The 22321-nt window shown below is 35.5% G+C and overlaps 1 protein-coding gene across 4 annotated transcripts; it reads right to left on the bottom strand.

The window, feature by feature from the left end:
• Positions 1–7579: 7579 nt before the first annotated feature.
• LOC121325536 (leucine-rich repeat-containing protein 20-like) lies at positions 7580–21850 on the bottom strand. Of its 4 annotated transcripts, none has more exons than XM_041268167.1 (6): positions 21683–21849; positions 20617–20699; positions 19919–20019; positions 17667–17816; positions 15680–15847; positions 7580–9498 (listed from the first exon to the last, which is right to left on the bottom strand). In XM_041268167.1, the coding sequence occupies exons 3-6, from the start codon at positions 19986–19988 to the stop codon at positions 9353–9355; spliced, it is 534 nt and encodes a 177-aa protein (XP_041124101.1). In that variant the 5' UTR covers positions 19989–20019; positions 20617–20699; positions 21683–21849; the 3' UTR covers positions 7580–9352. The 4 variants fall into 4 exon arrangements, with proteins under 4 accessions (XP_041124101.1, XP_041124102.1, XP_041124103.1 ...); XM_041268171.1 differs by lacking the exon at positions 7580–9498 and adding an exon at positions 14458–14496 and having other exon boundaries at positions 21683–21850; XM_041268168.1 differs by lacking the exon at positions 20617–20699.
• Between the last annotated feature and the right edge of the window lie 471 nt (positions 21851–22321).

Genomic DNA, 22321 nt, shown 5'->3' with positions numbered 1-22321 from the left:
GGAGACCAAGGGGCTGCAAGCTGGCAATAGTTGTGTATCCTCCTGAATATATGAGATAGATCAAAAGTATAAATCAATACCGTACAGAACAAAAATAAACAGTTTGATTTGGTATAAAAATAGGTTAACATAGTCCATTGTGTAGACTAATACATGTATATAAGTCAAGTTTAATTGAAACTGTCATGGTCTCATTTGGGTTTGTCATTACCAGGTGCTAACATCTTTTTGCTCTTTTTTTTTTACCGTGTTCATTCTCTTACAGAAGTTTACGTTGGACAAAGCTCAGGGATTTGCCTGATGCTTAGCATCAAAACTCTAGCCACGGATTTTAGGCTAAAACAGATGGGAGTGCCTTGAGTTAGCTATAACCCAATTAACCAGGATTAGATGTCATCCACTCACCCTGACTTTTTGCTATGGATTTTCACCATCTCTAGGGGATTGATTATTTTTTCTTTTAGGCAAATCAGGAGTGTCAGGCAGAAAGTTTTATAACACAAATACATTGAAATTAACAACATTATTTTTACCTTGAGTGTTTAGAGTAGTACAATGTAAAATAATTTAAAAGGGTGCTGGGATTTTCATTCATAAATCTTGCATGATATATTTAGGAAGTTGTAACTTAATTGGATTATGGTTCCTAACACCAACAAAGCTATCCTGCACAATATAATAAGACATACATTAAAATGGATACAGAAACTGAAGGCATATAGACAACTCTAAGGTATCTAATAAGTAGGGCTGTATTAGGAGAAATCAGTGTATAAAAAATATGTAATTTTCTAAACAAAAGAAGCATTACAAAGAAGAAAATAGACTTAACTCAATAATATAAAGTGTATCAGCTACTGTAAAGACATTTATTTTGAAGTGTGCACTGTACAGAATCTAACACGTAACAGGTGTACAATAAAATCACATTCATTTGACATCAATAACCTTTTGCAATAGGAATATTATATTGATAGTACTCTTAGTCATATGACTAAGCAATGGCTCACTGGTTGTCTCATACCAAAATAAATAAATAAATAACATTAGAAATCTAAAGCCATATTCAGAGATATTTTACATGACCTACACTTTTGTAAAAACATATTTCTCACCTGTTTCATACCCTATTGTGTGGTCTGTATGATGGATAAAATGGTTCTGAAAAGATTCCTCATTGTGGAAGGCATATCAATGTTACACAGGCTCCAGAGCAGGATGTCTAATATTTGTGTATCAGTGCACAGCACAATGCTAATGTTCTTTACCATTTCAATTCTAATATACGTAAATAACATTAAGAAATTGCACATAAGCATTTGTAATTGCAGTGTTGATGCAGATCTGGCAGATGTGCAAGCATTCACCTGCTTCAACAGACTTTATTCTCATTATTCTCATTGCTGTGTTCCCAGTTCACCAGCAGTCACTGGGAGTTTGAACAGGATGTACATTATTCAGAGGAACCCATTGTTAAAACATTCTTACACAACATTTCCATGTTATTTTATAATATTTAAAAATATATTTACAACGTAATTTAGCAGTTTAATATATATTTTACCATGCTTTACTATATTTTGATTATCTGTGCTTTTTTTTCTTATCTTTATTATACTTATTTTTGTGAAACTTAATTTACCTTTCCAATGATTGCTACCGGCAGGAAAACTGAAACTGAATCAGACAATCCTTGGATGAGTCCACTCGTTTTACACATGATGTTACTAAAAGACCAACCTATAAAAACATAATGAAGGAAGCCAGTAAAATAGCATACTTTCCTGAGGAGTCTTGAATTTGTTAAATTCTTCAATAATTCTGTCACTCCACTAGCAAAAAAACATTTATACTAATAGCTTTTTTTTTCCTTCAGATTCAACATGAACTTCGATAAGCAGCTCTTGCATTGTTTCCTTATTGGTTGGTTAAAACAAACACAACCTGAAAGCAGCCCAATTACTAAACAATCTTCCTTAAACTACTTTTTTTTTTTTTTTTTTTTTTTTTTTTTTTTTAAGGGGGACATTTTCTAAATATAACAAAGCAGTTGATAAAACTGGACATAAGCTAATAAATTGTTAAAGGGGAAAATTACTCATTCCTACAAACTTTCAAAGAATCACAGAATACAGCTGTGTACCAAATCAATATCTCAAAGCTCTCGGTCTGTATCAAACAGAAAGGAAAAAGTAATACAGGCAGCCATCTTAGGTTAAAATGAAAAGTGTCATTAGATTTTAGGTGAGGACTTTCCATAACCCTAAAATTCTGAAGCTGTAAGCAAACTGCATGAGATATTAACAGTTGTAGGTGCATTGGGTTACTACTTCATAGAAAGTTCCATTAAGGGTAACCTTAATTATAATGTTGTCATTTGAGACAACATGTTCTGTTATCTTGCTATTTATTATTGACAAAGTTGAAATGCACCGTTTATAACCAAATATAGCACTAAGGAATTCAAAATGCCAATTGTGACATTCATAGAAAAGGAATGCATTTGAATAATGTTATTTGGTAATGAACCATTAGATAGTTTTGATTAATGTTTGGAACATTTTGTTTTGTTTAGCAGAGGGACATTGACAGGCAAGGGACATTACTTTTTTCTAGTGAGGTAATTAAGCTTTTATGCCAGACATATACAGCTAATAAGAATTGGCACTGGCATTTCAGAAAATCAGTCATTTGGATGCCTGAATGTGTTACTAGTTAATTCATATTTTTCACTTTCTCTAGATAATGGTTAAGTGCTAAAAATACACCCTCGGCCAAAAGTACTTATTGCAGCTGTTTTCAGAAGAGACAATAAGCAACAGAACAGTTACATAACTCATAAGCTTTTCATAGAAAACACTCTAACAAGAAAAGCAGTATGTACACCGCATACACAGCTTGTGTACATAATAGTAAAGAAACAGTTTAGGACAGTAATTTATTTAAGAAGCTGGGCTGGATTCAATTGCTGCTGTTGGCCCTTGAAATTGTGTTCAGAATTATAAATGGGCTGCGGAACACATGAGTGCTGCAATCCAAGCTTACCTGTAATCAAGTTGTTCATGAGGTTCGTCGGCATGCGGACAATCCTCACGAGCAGGTCACTGATCGCCAGGTTCAGGATGAACATGTTCATGACAGTCGTCATTTGTTTGTTCTTCAGCACGATGAATCATGCACAGCAAGAATATGAATATGTAATTAAAGATGAATATATCTGCCATTGGGAGAGTGCTGGTAGCGTGAGGAGAAGTTGTAATTGTCCCATTTGCTCAGAGATTCGTTGTCGGGGAAAGGGCTGCTATTGACATATTGGAAACAGTGAATCCTAAAAGGCTACAGTATCTTATAATATGTAACAGAACCTGTCATATCTGTTTCTGTAAGATACGATACCCTCTAGGAACCGGTGGACCTGCTACCAACTGAACGATACTGATGGAAACTGATCAATTTATTATGGGTCTAAATCAGTAAAATCAGCTCTTAGCAAGACAGAATGGATTGCGTTGCAGGTATATAAAAAAAAAAAAAAAATTAAAAAAAGATGGTGCGTTTGGGAATTCAGTTTTTTACATGCTGTCACTTCATGTAACTGCCCAGTAAACTATGTTTAATAAAAGAAAACAAGGGCTTAATGTAATCACTGTACTATTAAAAAGCCACTTTGTGTGTTGTGGAATGTTGTTTTTTAAATGGCCAATTATTGTATTATAGTACTTTGTTTTGCAATCATGTTCACTCGTTTTCTTTGTATAGTATACATGCAGTACCATACTTTAGTGTTTTAGACACACGTATATCCTGACTTTGTTCATTTATAATGCCCTGATCTTAATAAAGGAACTATAGTGTAGTCTAACAACCCCCTCTGAGATAGGATATTTTACATATCCAATGGGCACCTGGAACAAATTAAACTGGATACGACAAATTCTACTGTTCTATAATATATGAGATAAACAGAAGTGCTTTTAGATTTGACAACGCTAGGGTTGTTTGACCAAGGCTCTTCCAACAGATCTCTTTCAATTGCTTATACTTAAAAAGCAAGTATCTTTCACGGTTGTCTTTTTCCTTTCCCTTCCCTTTTCCTAGTTTTCATCAGACCTGTATCACAGTTTTGACTGTTTTGAAAGGCCCAGCAATTTAAGAAAGCTGCCTGACTTCTAATTTCTCTTGCACATCTGAGGGATACTGGAAGTTCAATAAACTTTGGTAAGTTCTTCAGCTGAACAACATATTGTATTGTCTTTGTTTGACATAATGATATAACCCCAGTAAATTTCTGTGAGTTGGGATGTTTTGAGTTTGTATCAGGGAGAGCAATGGCGTTATTGTGTCACTTTTGAGTAAACACTGAGAGCTGATTGAATTGCTTCCTACTGATGGAAACAGTGGTGGATTTAACTACGATCACACACTGAGATCAAGGTGACAGGCTGACAGCACGGGATTCCTTTCAGAACTTGCCAGTACTGAAAAGTATCATATCATTATTATTTTTTTAAATGCAATTGTAATATCTGCTGCACAGAATAACTGAATCATCGAATTCAAAGAGAAAAAAAAATTGCAGGATCTGACTGGTTATCAAATTTGTTATGCAATTTGTGAGCTATTTTTACTGCAGTGTGTTTTATTAATTGCCTTCTAGGTCTGAAGGTCATCCTTTGCACAACCACTTATCACTTATTTTCAATTGCTTAATTACAATTTGAAGTAACTACACCATTTACTTGCATAGCAATAAATGACTGACTCATCAAGCAAACATGTCTTTCATGTTTAATTAACATACAATTTCCTTCATAAGTAATTCATTAAAAAAAAACACTTTCTATTGGTAAAGACAGACACCCTTATTTTAATTTTTTTGCATTTAAGGTTGGTATGTTCAATATTTTTTATATAGTTTATAATAATAATAATAATAATAATAATAATAATAATAATAATAATAAGAAGAAGAATAATAAGAATAATAATAATAAGAATAATAAATCACATTATATGTACCCCTCTGATCTGTGGTTTATTTAAAATTCTTTGTCAATGTCTTCATGGTGTTTGAGTGCTTGACTTTAAAGCCGGAAGTAGCTCAAAACAGACATTGGAATTGCTTGGAATTCAGGCGCGCGTGACGATTTAAGCAGATCTTCATAAATATGTATAAGGTTGACAAAGTTGAGAAATGCTCTTGCACCTCAACAAAGTATATTTAAAAACCATCCTTTTAAACTAAGATGGTTTATTTCACAATATACAAAACACAAGAAGTCCCTTTCAAAGTAAGATCTTCTTTTCAAACCCTGCCATATACAATCTCCGACTTCAGCTTTCCGGGGTGGTGCAGAAGATTAGAGTAGGGTGTGGCAAGGAGCCCCCCCTTAAGGACAATTTGCCATAGCAATGTGTTAGTTATGTATAACAGAAATACAAGAGGTCACATAGTGGGAATAACTGTCTATCTTAATGAACAACAGTTTAGTTGTCAGGTGTTTGTCTTCTGATGCAAATGACAAAAACTTTTTCATAAATAGGCGTTTTGCCTTGTTCATGGGGCAAATGGCCCAGGTGTAGGCGTTTTGCCCCAGTCTTTGCTTTAATGTTAAGTCTGAATATTCCATTTATTTTTCATATCTAAAGGAGTTATTTTGTATTCACACACAAGTACAAACAATAACACACACACATATATATAAACTTATATGAATACATTTTTTTATTGAGTGCTAAAACACTAAGAGCAATAAGCAAAAATATAGAAATAAGTGATGCCTAATTATGCTAAATTAATCCTCATCTGATGACAAATCTGCTCTTCAGACTCTCTGCTTGTTTTCTTTGCTTTTGCTACTTTCTTTCCCTTGCCTCTTAGGTTGTTTACACCCTTTTTGGCCCTTTGATTTTTTTTCGTGGGAAGCTGTTTTACCTTTGGTTTGTTTGTTTTCTTTTTTCTCACACTTGCCAATTGCTTTTTCCCCCTTTCTTGAGTTTCTTTCTGTTCAGTATTTTTTGTATGGTGAAGATGTCAACAGGGATGCAGACTCTGACTTTCTTTTTCTTGCGCATGCAGCAGACAGTTTGGCATGGCAATGAGGTTCTTACTAGATGGGTCCTGGCTTGATTGGTCTGCTGCAGGTGAGTTAACAGCAGCTGGATCCTGAGCATGATAATCTCCATCAGGTGACACTTCAGCAGATGAGACTTCAATGAGGTCTGTTTCTAAATGGGACTTCAGGTTGAGAGTTCACAGCAGGTGGAGCTTGAGTACATACTTGAACAGTATTCTGGCTGGGTACGTCCATGATTGGTGTGTTGACAGCAGGTGAGTCTGCAGCAGGTAGTACTTTAGTAGTCTGGTGTGGATCTTCATGGGGTTGATCTTCCTCTGTGACGGATGCTGGTGCAAAATCTTCATCAGTGAAAATACTTGCACCATATGGTCACAACCCACAGGTCTGAAAACCGTTAACTACTTTTTCTGGTGCAGCTGACTGTAGGGAAGCCTTGGAAAACATGGCAGCTACATTATAAAGGGTAACACGTCTCCCTGGATTTTACACCATCCAGTTGTCAGTAGCTGCATTGTAGTACTGCAAAGACTTGAAGTACTTACGATCCAGTGGTTTAATAACACTATGTAACAAAATTTTTGTTCCTGGGTAGTAAGTGTTATTTCCTAATTGCTTATGCCTCAAAAGTATAGAAAATGGCTATTATTCCCCACAAACTTTGCTTTTGTGACCAGGACAGTGATATTTAAAAATATCACTATTTCCAATGGGAAAACGGGCAAATGTGTGTCTTTTCGTTCACATAAAGTCAGAAAAAAACAACACATGAATCCAAGTTAACATGTATTTATACTAAAGTAATACAAAAATGACTACAAAAGATTTAGAAGTGAGTAGTTTTTTGAGATTTACGATTATACTGTATATACACAATCCATAGAAGCATTTTACATCCAGTAAAATACAACACATCCAAGTCTTATACTCTACATATCCATTACTCTCCAGTGGACTGTACAAAATTCTTGTTTATGTATAATATATCTAACACTTTCATGTGAAACATTCTCAATACATTTAACTCTGACTGGGCATAAGCTTTTTTTTTTCATGATATTCGTGTTCATATAGTTCTTTCCTCCTGTGTTTTGTTTGATTTTTGTAATTGCAAGTAAAACCATGTACATTGAATTACGTATAGCACTGATCCCTCATACAAATTGATGATACAGTAGGAAGTACTCACTGGACTCATCATAATCAGGTAAGGTGAATTTTCTTCAAACAGTTCAAAAGACAATATGAAGCAAGTAGTGGTTTTGTCAGCATATTCAGGTACTCTGGTAACCTGGAAAATTCCTGTAACTACAAAACCTATGTCTAATAAGTATATTACAGTAAAAAATAAGTCAGAACTCATGCGATACACTAAGAAATGTTGTAAAATGTTTTTTTTTTTTTTTTTTTTACAGTAAATGTATTTAAATGTACCCCTATATATATATACATTTTCAAATCAATACACCATTGGAAGTCTAGTGAAGAACAGACAGCTCAGGTAAGAGGATGTGATTTTTAATTTTTGACAAAAGCAGATTGTAGGCTACATATTTCCAAAGAATTTACTCTAGTCAATAATGCTATCTTATTTTTGTAATCCTGTTTATAGTCCAAAATGAGAAATAAAACAGCTTGTTTTAAGAAACGAGCTATATTAATTCCAGTTTTCATTATGAATTAGTGCAATACAGACAGATAGCTCGCTCATGCATTTTGCAGCAAACACAATGGAGATCTTTTACGCAAACACATTACATTTTTAGGGACATTTCAATGGTCTTTGAATAGTTAGAATGCTGCATGTAGAAAACACAAACTCCCACTGAGGCACTCCGTGAAAGACTGGCAAGTTGGTGTTTCTTAAATGTATCTTACAAATTGGCAGAGAAGACTTTCAGCTGTAAACCACAAGGCACAGGCAAACTGGATTTAAAGCATTGATTAGCAAACTCTTACTGAATCATTTGCACTTTTCCTAATCTACGTGTATGACGGTTATAACCCATTCCTCTTAAATTGCACAGGTGTTTACTTTTTTGCTTTGGTGGAGGAGGCCTTATAGGGTACTCCTTCCTTTTACAAAGCATCACTATCAGTGTCACTTCAACTTTTTGAGTCATCCATTTCGCATAAACAAAGAAAACACTGAAATTAAAATAGTCTACAAATTGTATTTTGTTTGCTATCACCAAAGCAAATCAGTGTCAGGCTGTTGGGGTACATGTAATGTGAGTGTAAAAAGTCACATGATAGTGGGATTATATAGTTTTATGATTTAGATGGTCTATCATTGTCTATGTGTCAATCATTCTAGGGACTGTGTGAGGCACTGCAAAATGATGCAGCAGGGCTTTGCTCCAAACAGAAATGCTATGGTTTGACTGTGGTGTTAAACTGTAAGATTGCACTGTATATTGGAATCCAGGACAAATTCCACCCAGGAGGCATTTAGTCCAGGATCAGGACTTGCTTTTTACATTTAGGGACTGTCCTGTCCAATTAGGGATGGGTGGTCACTCTATTTGCAGTATCTGCTTACAGTTTTGCTGGAACAGTAAGTAAGCACAGCTAAGCAGAAATAGCAATAAAAAAATATAGAATCCTCCTAATGCTGGAAAAACACTAATACAGTACGGGTACTGGGATTCTATTGGTATATTACAGGTTTTATTGTAAAAACAGTATACAGTAGCATAGTTTTAGAATGCATTTCAAAGCAGCAATGCAGTGCCGATATAGCCTAAACTCTGGGTTGGATTAACGCAGGAGCTTTCTGGGTTGCAGCCAGGGCCCCTTGGATTCTGAGGGGCCCTCAAAAATATATATAATTTAGAATACAATACACTAAATAAATGAGTAGTGTGTGACTGCATGGATTGGAACAACAAGGCTGTTTTACCAATCCTTATTCAGTTGGAGCAGTTTAGAACAGGTGAAAATGTGCAGAGTCGCTTACAAGAGGACCATGGTTTTACGTCTCATGTGAAGGATGGAGCACACACTGAGTCTGAGGCTGAGCTGGAACTGAACCAGGAACTTCCTGGTAACAAGCCCATTTCTTTAACCACTGGACCACCAAGCCTCCATTTATACACATTACAAAATAAAACGATGCATTTGTATAACAAAATTACCTGATGTGAATTTACACAAACCCCACTTGGGTACTATTAATAAGAAAAAAATAACTTAGTTTTAGTAGCAAAACTATTGAATGTAATTACAAAACCTACTGTTCACATAGTATAATAAGGTTTCTGTAATTAATTCATTTAAACAACATTGTCTTCTGGAGTTGTCAGCAGCTCAAATGTAATTGGAAGTGTGGAGGCAGTCAACTTTTCTTTCTTTATTGGATTTGACTTCATATTGAGAAACTGAAGAGATGGCATAGCTGCCAGCTTATCCATAGGCACTTCTGTGTAAAAAAAAAAAAAAAAAAAAGATACAATGAAACAAATGAAACATGTTTTTTCCTCCACTTCAATAAATTAACAGTCTTCTAGCTAAATTATTCAAGGTTACAAAAGGTATTTAAGTACTGGTCCTGAGATATTATTCTATTTCACAAATAACAGGTGCTGCAGGTGCAATTAATCCTATTCTTTTGTAAGGCTTAACTGAAACCAGGTGTCATTGCACACTGTAGCCTTTTCTTTATATGAATTTAAAAACAATGAAATAACCTTTGTAAATAAAATGCATTTCAACTAAAAGTATTTCTCAATGACTAATGTCTGAATGTAACATAAAACAAATTTTTATTTAAAAAACTTGTATATTTCTTATTTTACATTATAGACCATGTAATTGTCACACGATTGTAGAGATGATTGTCCAAAATGGCTAAAATTGTAGTTTGCACAGGTAGTAACAAGTGGATGATTTAGAGCAGTGGTGCACAACTCGGTCCTGGAGGGCTGGTGTCCTTGCAGGTTTGTATTCCAACTGCACCCTGAAGTACTTTGTTGGACCTTATTAGAAGCTTAATTGGTCCAATTAACTAATTTAGGTTATGGTTAGAACAAAAACCAGGAGGAACACTGGCCCTCCATGACCTGAGTTGTGCACCACTGATTTAGATGCTGTGAAAAGTGAGTGTTATAGATCGCTACACATGGCATCAACAGCAAAATAAAAAAATCCATTAAAACAATTGCAAATATAAGAGAGATCAAAACAGATTAACAGAAAAATGTTCTCCACATGACATTTTGCAACACAACTATGGGATGCATATTTTTATTTATAGAAGACATACAGATGTTATATGCAAATGTTATTTGCAATGTAAGCAATAACACACAACAGGGTGTGCAGTCATTATGTAATATACCACACCGCTGGTGTGTGGTAAGACACGAGGCAAAGCCAAGGTAGGGGTTTTGCAGGTAGGGCATTTGGAAATTTCAGTTTTTGTTTGGTACAGTAGGGGGGGTCTCTGTTGTTGGAGTTTGCATATTTCCTCTTGCATATTGCACACTAAGCATACTTTGTAGACAAGGAACACGACTGAGAAAAGATGAACAAAAACGTTACTGCCCTGTCTCGAATAATACAATAGTACATGCTTATCCATGGCCACAGCCTCCGGCACTTTATCGCTAATTAAAATACACTCACTTTCATCATCAGAGCGCATTAAGCTGCTGACAAATCTTATATTTTATTCTGATGCGCTGTTGAGTAAATTTCTTTGTCTGTATTTTGCTAATTGATCATGTTTTGAAAGTAGTAAATAGATTTTTGATTGACAATTGAAAGTTTAGCATGTCGGAAATGAATAATATCCATAGTAAATGGAACATGGGAATAGTTTCTCTGTACTAATGGGTTTCTTATGTTTTCTCTTCCAATATCCAGTCAGGTTCGACAACACTGTGTTTGATGTACAGTACTGGAAAAGGTTACGTCTGAACATAGTACTTGTCATCACAGTACCAGTGTATAACAATAATGGGGACCTTATTGTGTCAGTATTTCTATTGCTTTTTGTAAGGGAATGGGTTAGCTTGTACCAACGTATTGCGTGTTTAAACAAGCCTTCAAACAAACAATTGTTTGTGATCTATTAGATAATTCAGTACAATGCACACACAAATAACATTATCTTTTTTCAAATATTTAAACCATACTTGATGGTGAAAAAAATAAATAAATAAATCTAAAGTTTTAAGATGCAATACAATCATATTGCACTAGATATGTTTAGGATAAAAACCTAATAGTTATTATTTTTCTATATTGCTACTACTACTACTACTACTAATAATAATAATAATAATAATAATAATAATAATAATAATAATAATAATAATACTTTTTTTTTTTTTAAATCCATCAGACCAATGCATCTTGTTAACAGCAACAATTAACTTAAACAGGTGATGCACAGGTGATGAAAAGAGATTATTAAAAGGTGTAAAGTGCCCCTGACTCTGTCTTTGAATAGGCATGGTGTATTGGTCTTAACTTTAAAAGTAAGTTCCAATGCTGTAATAATAATAAAAAAAACAGAATCAAGGCAAAATTTGAAGTAAAATATGACTAAGGACACATGGATAACAGAGTTACTAAAATGGCTCACGCTTTATTTTAAGGACCGTTTATTAACTGTTAATTTTTAGGTAAGGGTTAGGGTTAATAAAAACCTGATTTAATTTGCTAAACATTACTACAGTAACAATATAAACCGATCTCAAACATATGATCGACTATTGATCCTCCATAGGGCTCTATTGTTTGACTGATCATCCACAGGGCTCTGGTATTTGCAGTTTTAGCTGGCCTATTATATATTAACTAACAGTTAACAGAAAATAAATAATGTACATTAACATGTTTGTTAGCTGTTTGTTAAGTTAATAAACTAAAAAAATGCCCTTAAAATAAAGCATGACCTTAAAATGACCTATCATTTAAACACAAAACTTGTAACTATAAAATTATATGAAACAACTTTACACAGATCACGAGTGCTTTACGTTCCATTTTATTACCTAAATATTTCATTTGTTTTTATTTCTTAAGGATCAATAAGGCTAAAATATAACTATATTCTTTAGATATGTTAAGGGCGAAACCTGGTGGTCTGACGAGTCTAGTTTTGCCCAGGCCAATCTAGTTTCGCCAAGGGTTTCTTGGCGAACCCCAAAGTCACCACTTTTTTTCGGCAGTCGCCCGCGTCCAATCGGTCAAACCTAGATTGGTCCAGAACTTGAAAAAGATGACTGGGCGGAACACTGTTTTTTCAAGAGTTTTCACTGAACTTCGGGTCTAGACCGGGCGAGTCTAGTTTCGCCCAACGCTTCAAAATCAATGTTGGGTAAATCTGGTTCACTCATGCCATTAATTTGCGTGTGTCTAGTTTCATCCAAAGCTTCAACATCGATGCTGGGCCAATCTAGTTTTGCCTATGCCAATTATTTGCCTATGCCAATTATTTAAGTCTAGTTTTGCATTTCTACACTCCCCTGCCAGCTTCCAAGTGCATGCCTTCACAGCCAAACCCCTCAATTTAAGAAAACTTGATGTTTAAAATCACCTTATTATTTTCTGGGTTTTAGTCACCACCCCCTTGTGACTTATTAAAACTTACAAGTTAAAAGCACCTCAGTGGCATCTATGGAGCAGTGAGACATATCTTTCTCAAAGTACAGTTGGCACACTTGCAAATAAACTGTAACATATGCCTGCAAATTAACCTAACTGTATGTAAAAGGGGCCTCAATTATAGTGGCGCTGTAGAGTTGAAGTTTGCATTAACACAACATTTTAGATATTAATAACTCTGGTTTAAAGCAGTTAGAAGCATGACATTCAGTAAAGGTGGAGTTATCCAGATTGTGTTCTTTGAAAAGGGATGCCTACAAATGTGTTAAACTCCTATGTTTCAGACCTAATACAAGAACCTAGATATTTTACTGAATCCTCGACTGCAATTCCATTAAATGTTGACTCAGATCAATAACGCACAGATAAAACCAGTCCATACTTTGAGTCAACAGTTTTTTGAGTAAAAGTGAGTTCAGAGGCTTTAGCAAAAAGATCAATACTCTTTAATGCTTCAGATACCTGTCGCTTATATTTCTTAAGAAAAAAGTTGTGTCATCTTGCGTGTTAGCCTCAATGTCTCTACAATGTGTAATGTATAAAGCCAATAATTCTACAGCCAAAATCATTTTAAAAAGGGATTACTGGGCAGCCTTGTCGAATGCCTCTGTTTATCAAATCTAAGGGAAATCACAACTGGCAGAGAAACACAACTATTAATTTGATTATATAAAGTATTGCTAATTTGTATACATTTCTCTCCAAAGCCAAAGTGAGCCCTGTAGAAATCCTGATTGGGTACTTGAGATTACCTAATTTAAGCAGGGTTTTATCCATTGGAATACACCAAAGCCATTGTTTGAGCAAAATTACAGGGTGTCAATCTAATTATCATTGAACCAGACAGACTGCCATGCTCTATAAATTCCTTTAAGGTCTCAAATATCAAACTTTTGATACTTTCCCAGAACACTTAATAAACTTCAAACAGCAACCCACCTGGACTAGGTGACTTACTCTTGGGAAGTTTAATAACCTGATCCAACTCTTCAGATGAAAGGGACTGATCACAAAATATTTTAGCTTGCTTATTAGTTTTGGGAATAAAGGAAGATACCTTTTGAATGAAAGTATCATTTGCCACTTCATTAAAAACAGAAGAGTAAAGGTTTTGATAACATGTCTGTTTGTCTGAAAAATGTAAGTGATTTAACTACAGTGTATTTAGTTATTGTTTGCTGTTCCATAGAATTATAAAAAGTGCGTTTTTAAGCTGTTATATTAGATCTTCTGAAAAAACTATATGCCATTAATACCTAGAACTTCACGACTGATTAACCACTTCAAAATAAATTAAATAAATAAATAATAATAACCTTAAAAAAATTGCTTTATGTAAATAACTTGATCCACAGGTAAAGTAGTAGATAAAAGGTTCTACATTAATGGTGAGGCAATACCAACAGTGTCTGAGAAACCAGTGAAAAGTCTATGGAGATAGTATGATGGGGATCTAAAGGACAAAGTTCGTGTGGGAGAAGTTAGACAACAAGCAGTGGAAGGGTTGAAGTGCATAGACAGCAGCGCTTTACCAGGCAAACTGAAACTCTGGTGCTTTCAGTTTGGTCTACTGCCAAGACTGCTGTGGCCACTGACTGTGTACGAGGTTTCCTTGACAACAGTTGAGAGGCTGGAAGCTCAATCGAGACGGTTGTCATGTTGATGCACTGGGGAGACCGCACTGGGTTGATCCCCGGAGCCAGCAACGCAGCCGTTGTGTGTGCTGATGCGCTGGGGAGGCAAAATGAGCTGATCCCTGGAGCCAGCATTACACTTCAGCAATCAGCACCAGACAGAAGGATATCTACATCATCAGATGGAAAGAAACACAAATGGATGGAGATGCAGATGGATCACATAAGTTTATTGCAAAGCTACGTCTTAGTTGGTGCTTATCCTGGCGAGAGCGAAGTTCAAATCAGCATGAAGTTTAACATCTACTCTCAAGTAATGGAAATAATTTTATAAACAGATGTGTCAATGGAGGGGAGGACTATTTAAAAATTGTAAAAACTACAACAGTAGTTATACAGTAATGATAACAATAACCATTCCATCTGTTTTGCAGCTTCCATATTCAACAGTCTGAACTCAATGACCCGGATGGGAAATTATTCAATAAACACCCTGTGGCGGAGTGTCCCGCCCCTTTGTGTTTATTAGTGTTTTATGTTGTATGTAGCATGTTAATGTTGGTGTTTATGTATAAAATACACAGGATATAAATATGGGTTATGAGCACGAGTGTTATAAAGTGTAATTTGTATTTAGGCACAAGGATTGCACAGCACTTCACGTGCAGGTAAAATGTAATAATATGTGAGAGGAATTGCACTTTATTGCATTGCATTAATTCACATGCAGTTGTACAGAGACTCCACTTGAAAGACTGATTAGCAATCGAGTCTCGGGACAACTGCATAAAAGCAGCATGTTTTTACTCACTCGAGGTTGTGTGTTTGTGAGTGGAGAGTGGGTGGAGTTAGAAGGCGATTTAAAAATATAACAAATGCTACTCATGCGAGAGGACTAGCACGACACTTGTTTGGTTCGTCCACGTGTCTTGTGTGTGTCTGTTTGTTTGTTTGGCCAACGCGCCTCTTTGTTTGTGTTTTGTTTGTTAAATCTTTTATTTTCTATTATTATTATTTAATAAAACGCTGGACGCCGTAGCGTCTCAGGTTCACTGCCATCATGTGTTTTGGTTTCTGTGTTCTTCCGGGCCTGACGTCACCACTACCATCATCCTGGTCACACACCCTTGCACCTGAAAGTAACTGTGTGATTTGTATCCGCTCTCCACTGCCCTCGCCACTTTGCCACATCTACCTATTACTTTTATCCACCTTTTACACAGTTTTTATGACAAAAAAATACATCTGCTGCTGTTTGGTTAAATGAAGAACTGACATGTTTTATCAAAGCGAAGTGCAACAAAGATTTTTTTTTTTCTCAGAGGGAGTATTTCACAACGCCTTTGTACTCACCGGTAATCTCATTTCCCTCCAGATTAATCCTTTCCAGAGTCTTGATGTCAGTCAGCTTCTCAGGGAAGGCAGTGAATTTATTCCAAGCCAGGTTGATAGTTGTTAAGTGCAACATTGTACCAATCACATCTGGAAGCTTGGTCAGGTTGTTTCCTTCCAAATTCAACTCTAAAAAGAAAAGCATTACTCTTTATTACTTGTGTTTTGGTGACACGCATACTTTGTCATTCTGTAGTGCATTAACACACTGCTGCTCCAATAAACTTGGCTCAAAATGGATTTACAATTAAACAATACTAGAATTGTAATGGTTAATAAGTATAAGGCATTTAGTAATGAAAATTGGTTACACTGTTCTCTTTAAACTTGTTCCTATGTGTGTATTCCTTTATATGTATATAAATTGTTCAGTTGCTTCAACTGAACAATTCTCTTGGGGGGTTTTTGTCCTTAAAGGAGCTCATTAATTGAAGTGGACACCTAAAATTAGTAGCCAGGTGCATGGGGTTACAAATAAGTCTCATTACAATTTCTTACCAAGCTAAGTTGTCTAATACCAACCAGGGTTATTTGTCATTTTATAAAAAGGAATAGGTACAGCCCATATTCCTAAAGCAGCCACACAGCATCAGCTACCCCTTAATAAATTAGAGCAAAAACAAGCAGCTTAGTTAAAAAAACTTCATTAAGAGCTTTAGCATCACTGGCTAAAAATAATTTCCAAAAAATAGCACTGCTTTCTGTTTAAATAATACATCTAACAGCAACGACCATCTGATATTCTATATTATGCCATCTACCATAATACGTAAGCAATAAGGCACAACAGGGTGTGGGATATACTGTAATATCCACAAGCCCTGGGTGTGTTGATATGAACTAAGCCCCTCATTGCGCTTATAAAATGGGTCAACTAATTAAATAATAATAAATAAATAAATAAAAGTAAAAACATGTTTTATATAGCGCCTTCCATAGTGGACCACCACCACAAAGTGCTTTACAAGATACGAGACTAGGGTATGTGAACTATGCATCAGTTGCAGAGTCACTTACAACAACGTCTCACCCTCAAGGAGGTTAAGTGACTTGCTCAGGGTCACACAATGAGTCAGTGGCTGAGCTGGGATTTGAACCGGGGACCTCCTGGTTACAAGCCTGTTTCTTAAACCGCTGGACTACATACACGCATTCATATACCATGAATATGCCTGCAGCAAACAAAACCAATACAATTCACAACTATTGTTCCTATTGTTGTTTTACAGCCTTATTCATAAGAAACATATAAAAAATAAAAACTGCTTATAAAAATAAAAAATAAAAAAACACAGTAACTAATTATTTGATGTACTGCTGTCATGCTATTACTACGAAACCAACGACTGCTGACTGACCTGAAATGAATTGCAGTTGTCATAGAAACTGCACAGCTTTTCAGTTGCTGAAATGTATCCTGTTTGCTGAACCCTTAAGTTGTCTGGAAAGCAATTTGTAGTTATTTGTGGCACTTAGTTTACAGGTAACAGGTGGGGGAGTATGTGAGCAAAAAAATTATTCTTGCATACAAACCACGTTCTCATAAATGAAAGAAATAAAGACGTGAAATAATTGTAAACAACGTGAGAGAAAAGGAGATGTTAAAAAAAATAGCGGATTTGGTAAAAAAAAAAAAAAAAAAAAAAAAACACACAACACAACATAACGCAAACAGCAAATAATCTTGTGGATATAAAACCCCTATTCATATACTGTCACTACTTTAAACAGTTTGTATAAATGACAGGATTATAGGTCTCTGTTCAAAGAGAGATTGTAAAATCTCTTCCCTGTTTCACGCATACAGGGAGAGATACAAAAAAGTACCCCATGGCAAGTAGATAAGCTAAAGTGTGTCTGTCATAATAAACATTTCTGGAAAGCGTTACTAGAAAAAGCAAAGGTTAGACTGGCAGTAGGGAAAGTGAGAAGACCCATGCTGGCCTACCTCTTAGTTGACTGAAGTTAGTTATGAACTTGCTGGTCAATGACTTAAACTCGTTATTAGCCAAAGTAATAACATGTATCTTCTCTGTTACACTCCTCAGGACTTTGTAGACTGCGTCTGGGAAGTTAATCAGTTTGCACTTTGACAAATCTAAGAAAAGCACACAAACAAAATGTAATTGTACATATCTTTCTTGTGCAGGATTTTACAATATATAGGAGTTTCTACAGTTTCACATTTTGTAAAGAAATTAACATGTTACATATTGGAGTGTATTACATAAAGAATGACAGAATCCTGTCAAGAGCAAGCAATGGGGTAAATCGTTACTTTTTTCTTTCTTTTTTATTATATAATGTTGTGAGTTTACTAGTGAAGTGATAACCCTACACACTGCTAGGATAAGCCTCAGATGGATTTTTTTTTTTTTAGAACATTTTACAGTTCTGGGGAATCGCACCTCATCCATCATTATTAAAAAATAACAGCGCCTAAAAGAAGTTAAGACAGCTAAAATAATTAATGAATGTACTACTGCTCTCTGCATAAAAAATGCCTCCTGGGTACTGTTCTGAATTTAGGATTTCATAATCTTCAATTGATTACCTCCTTATCACTCTTTTTCCAAGACTGAAAAGACTATTTTAACCTGTACTCCCAGTTTATGCTAATAAGGGATTGGATTAACCTAGTTACAATTCGTTGTATATTGTCATGTGTATTTTTTGTAGTAAAAACAGTAGTGGGGTCTAACTAGAGCATTATAAAATCTTAGCATAACTTCCCTTTAATTCCACACCTTTGGCTAGTAAACCTTACAATTGCTTTTCTTTGTAATTGGCTCTCCACACTGGTAAGATTTTGTGTGGAGTTAACCATAGCCCTCTTCCTGCTCTATTTCCATTCCAATATTTTGTACTAAAATGCTTGCCACTATAAGCAATAATTTACATTTCTTGTTTGTTAAAACAAAAAAAAAAAACTTGGTTCTCCACTGCCCTACAAGATACAATTTTAAGAAATGCTAGTTTGATGATTCAGATAGACTGGATAGACAATACAGATACATTTGCCATGAATTTGGCAGAAAATCCACTTTGACTTGTTTTGTTTTTTTTGAATACCTGGATATGCCGAGTGCATGTTCTGAGGCGTTTCTTACGGAATACTTTCCTCTTGAACTAGAACTTATTTTCTGTGGAATCTGAAGGATGTGCAATTGATGGATTAGAAAGATACAGTTGGGATTTTACAATTGCAAAGGTACGTAAGGGTTTACAGATTTTCAAGATGTACTTAAATCCCAAATAGTTCAGGTGAAAGTCATCTATTGTAGACTTCTGTGCAGTTGCCTGCATTGTTCTTTCATGTCAGTTGGGATTAGGACACACTTTAAATACTAGCCCATATCAAAAGCAAGCAGTGGAAATGTAGCGTATAAACAAGCCGCTTCAAAATGCGTATCGAGCAGGCATTCATTTATTAAAAAATAAAATCTAAATCTAAATCTGTGCTGCAACCCGTCAAACCTGTTGTTGGGGGGGGGGGGGGGGGGGGGGGGGGCATTGACTTCTAATGCTTAAGTATGTAGTGGTTGATCTGGATGAAAATGTAAATGCAATGCAAGTATAATACTGGCCTTATGATGAGTGGATCCAAAATATTAGCACAGCCCCTGATGGCTGCATGGTTAGTCTAAGATATCAGCACAAATCTGCATTACCAATGTACAGTACACCAATGCTACTAGTAACAAATCAGCCATATTACTGATCGTGCAGCCCACTCAACTGAAAAGTTAAACATAATTGGGAAAACGTAAAGAAATAAATCAAAACAAAAAAGAAAAATCAAATGGATCCCCAGACAATTATACTAAGTCACTATAAATCAAAGTCTCTATAAACATTATATATCTTGACCTAAAATGAAAGAGTGCATACTTTAAAATTAGCCTATCAATAATGCTGTCTTAAGACAAAAAAAGAAGAATGATGCCATCTGCTGTTGTAATTTTGTATTTCATATAAATACAAAACTTAAAAAGTAAACACTTGCCCCCCTCAGTTACAATGGAAGTAGCAGAGATGAAAATTGTATATTAATTGAAGTGTATTCATCGTTTAAGTACCATCTGGCCGACTATGGTTCATTCTGTTTAATGAAGATTCATGCAGACACTTCTAAGCAGCGGTAAAATATACAGGTCTGTCAAAGAAAGGATGAAATAAAAATATGTTGAGAACACTTACCAAGAGTGTCTTTCTCCTCTTCCACAGTTGCATTGATCCTCCTTGCAACATTAGCTACAGCTTCCCCCATCCTCTTCTACAATTAGCAATACTGAAGACAGCTAGAGAATAACAAAAGCACGGAACATAACCTCCTACATTCTGCTAGCAGAATCATACACATAGCATTACAAAATACAGCGAATGCCTTAAATCAACAGTCTGTTTGGTCCAGGGATAAGACAAGTGTTATGTTAAGGGTCTTAATAACAGTCGCATTCAAGGGTAAATCTGGACATTGTACCACAAGGCAGCAAAAACTAGCAAACACATTCATTTGCTTTTGCTTTGCTTTCCTCTGCTATGTCAGGTTGATTGACAAGCACTGACATTGCCAGAAAGGCATATGTTCTCAGCAAAGAAAGGTTTAGGGTTAGGTCTAGTACTAACTAAACTAAAAAAAAACATTACAAATATTTTGTTTGGCATGGCAGCAAATAAAGCGACAGTATCCAAGCAGCCATTTTACATTACAATATTATGGTATATGATTAATTTGTTTTTCCCCCACAGTAATTCCTTCTTTGCACTTCTTTATAAGAAAGGAGATAGTCCAGTATATTTATACTGTCTGTAACCTTCTAGCTCTGTCACAGCTGAGGAAGCACAATTGTATTCATGTTACCATCTCCCTTGTAAGTGTACTCTGTTTCAAATACCTGTGCAATCTGTGTTCCTGATGCTTCCTTTATCTTCCCTGGCCTGGGCCCAATCAATAGTCTCACTAAGGAGGCTTACTTCCCTTCAGAAATAAACATTAAAAGAGCCACTTTGAGTACATATGCTATCTCTCTAGGGTTTCTATTTCTTTGTCCAGTCTTGTATAATAAACAGTCAGCGTGATTTTCAAAAGGGGCATAATAACTAGGTCGCAAAATGATTTTAAAAGCCTGATTAATGTAACCACATCACTTGATTTATTTTTTAAAGGGAATGCATGTCTCGTTTCATCTAAACCATTTGAAAGCCATACGTAGTGACCCAAATCAAGTTTTAGAAATCACTTGGCGACCTCGTTCTTATTTTGCCTTTTTAAAATCATGTTGTGTTTATTCTTTAACTTAAAAAAAATGGTTTACTGAAAAGTACATGTATTGTACAATATTTGATTCATTTTAATTACACGTTACACAATAATGTATATGCAGATAATATATTTGCATTCTGTAATCTGCCTAAATTGCTGTCTGCAGCCTCCCATAGACTGTGACTCAGCAACTGCTGCTATTTTGGGGAGTCTAGCAAGAAGCAGAACTCTCCTTATCTAGAAGTGCTGGGGAGACTTCGTTAAAATACAGCACAATAACGTTCCACTGCGTTTAGTCTTTGATTGATTTTTGCATAACTGATCAACAAAATAATAAGAGAATAGGTTACTATTATTTTTGTCACTTGGTAAATACGACTTCAGTTTGAAATGTCACGTTTGATTTTTAGTTAACATGCAGGTTCAACTTAATGTTCATTTCCATAATTCTTACTGTGGCTTCCTTGCAATCTGTATTTTCTGCCATCAATATGCTTGGTATATTGTTACTGGTCGTGCCGTTTGCATCAAAAGGGACAAATACAGTAACTGGCATGTAAAGCACAAAGACATGCAGTTAATTAGTTTGTTTAAAATTATTGCGACCCTAGTTTTCTAATTTGATTTCCCGTGCTCGTGCACAGTACCATTTATTTTTCCCATTGCAGTAAATAGCAGTTTATTCACAAACATCTTACCTCTATCCTGTGCTTTCATTTGCTGTACTTTGAAGAACAGCGGCAGCTGCGCTTCCTCGTACAGTCCGACCAATCACAGTTAATTGTGTTGCACCATAAATGGACCTTTTGGAAACGACTCGCGTTCTGCTCAGTCTGCGCTGTTTACGTATCTGGTTTATATATATATACACACACACACACCATTGGAGGGAAATTGAACTAAAAAACATGACGTAATTTGGTACCAGGAACTTCATCAACCAGTAGTCAAAAAATAAACGAATTTTATCAACACAGTTAGAACTCCAATGAGTATAAAGTAAACACGCAGACCATTCCTGGTTTGTTTATCTTGTATACTATTAAAAACAGGTTTTACAGCTGTGCCCCAATTCAAAAAGTGATAAATATACCGGGTACATTACATGTTGTACAGGTCACTGACAACAGCTATTTTACAAACGATAGTGAACATAGTGACTTGTTTTTCACATGACTGAAAGCTTACTGGCTGTCCAAGTAAGGTTATCTTCGACTCGGGTAGTGAAAGCACAGCCACCTGTGCACGAATTCCAGTTCCCAAGAACCTTGTCTTTTTGGTATTATTACAAATCTCGATTTTCAACGATGTGTCAACGACATAAATATTATTTCAGA

Source organism: Polyodon spathula, chromosome 13, assembly GCF_017654505.1.
Source record: "Polyodon spathula isolate WHYD16114869_AA chromosome 13, ASM1765450v1, whole genome shotgun sequence".
Classification (NCBI taxonomy): Eukaryota; Metazoa; Chordata; class Actinopteri; order Acipenseriformes; family Polyodontidae; genus Polyodon; species Polyodon spathula.
Note: the sequence above shows the minus strand (reverse complement) of the source record. Positions and strands in the feature narration are given on the sequence as shown.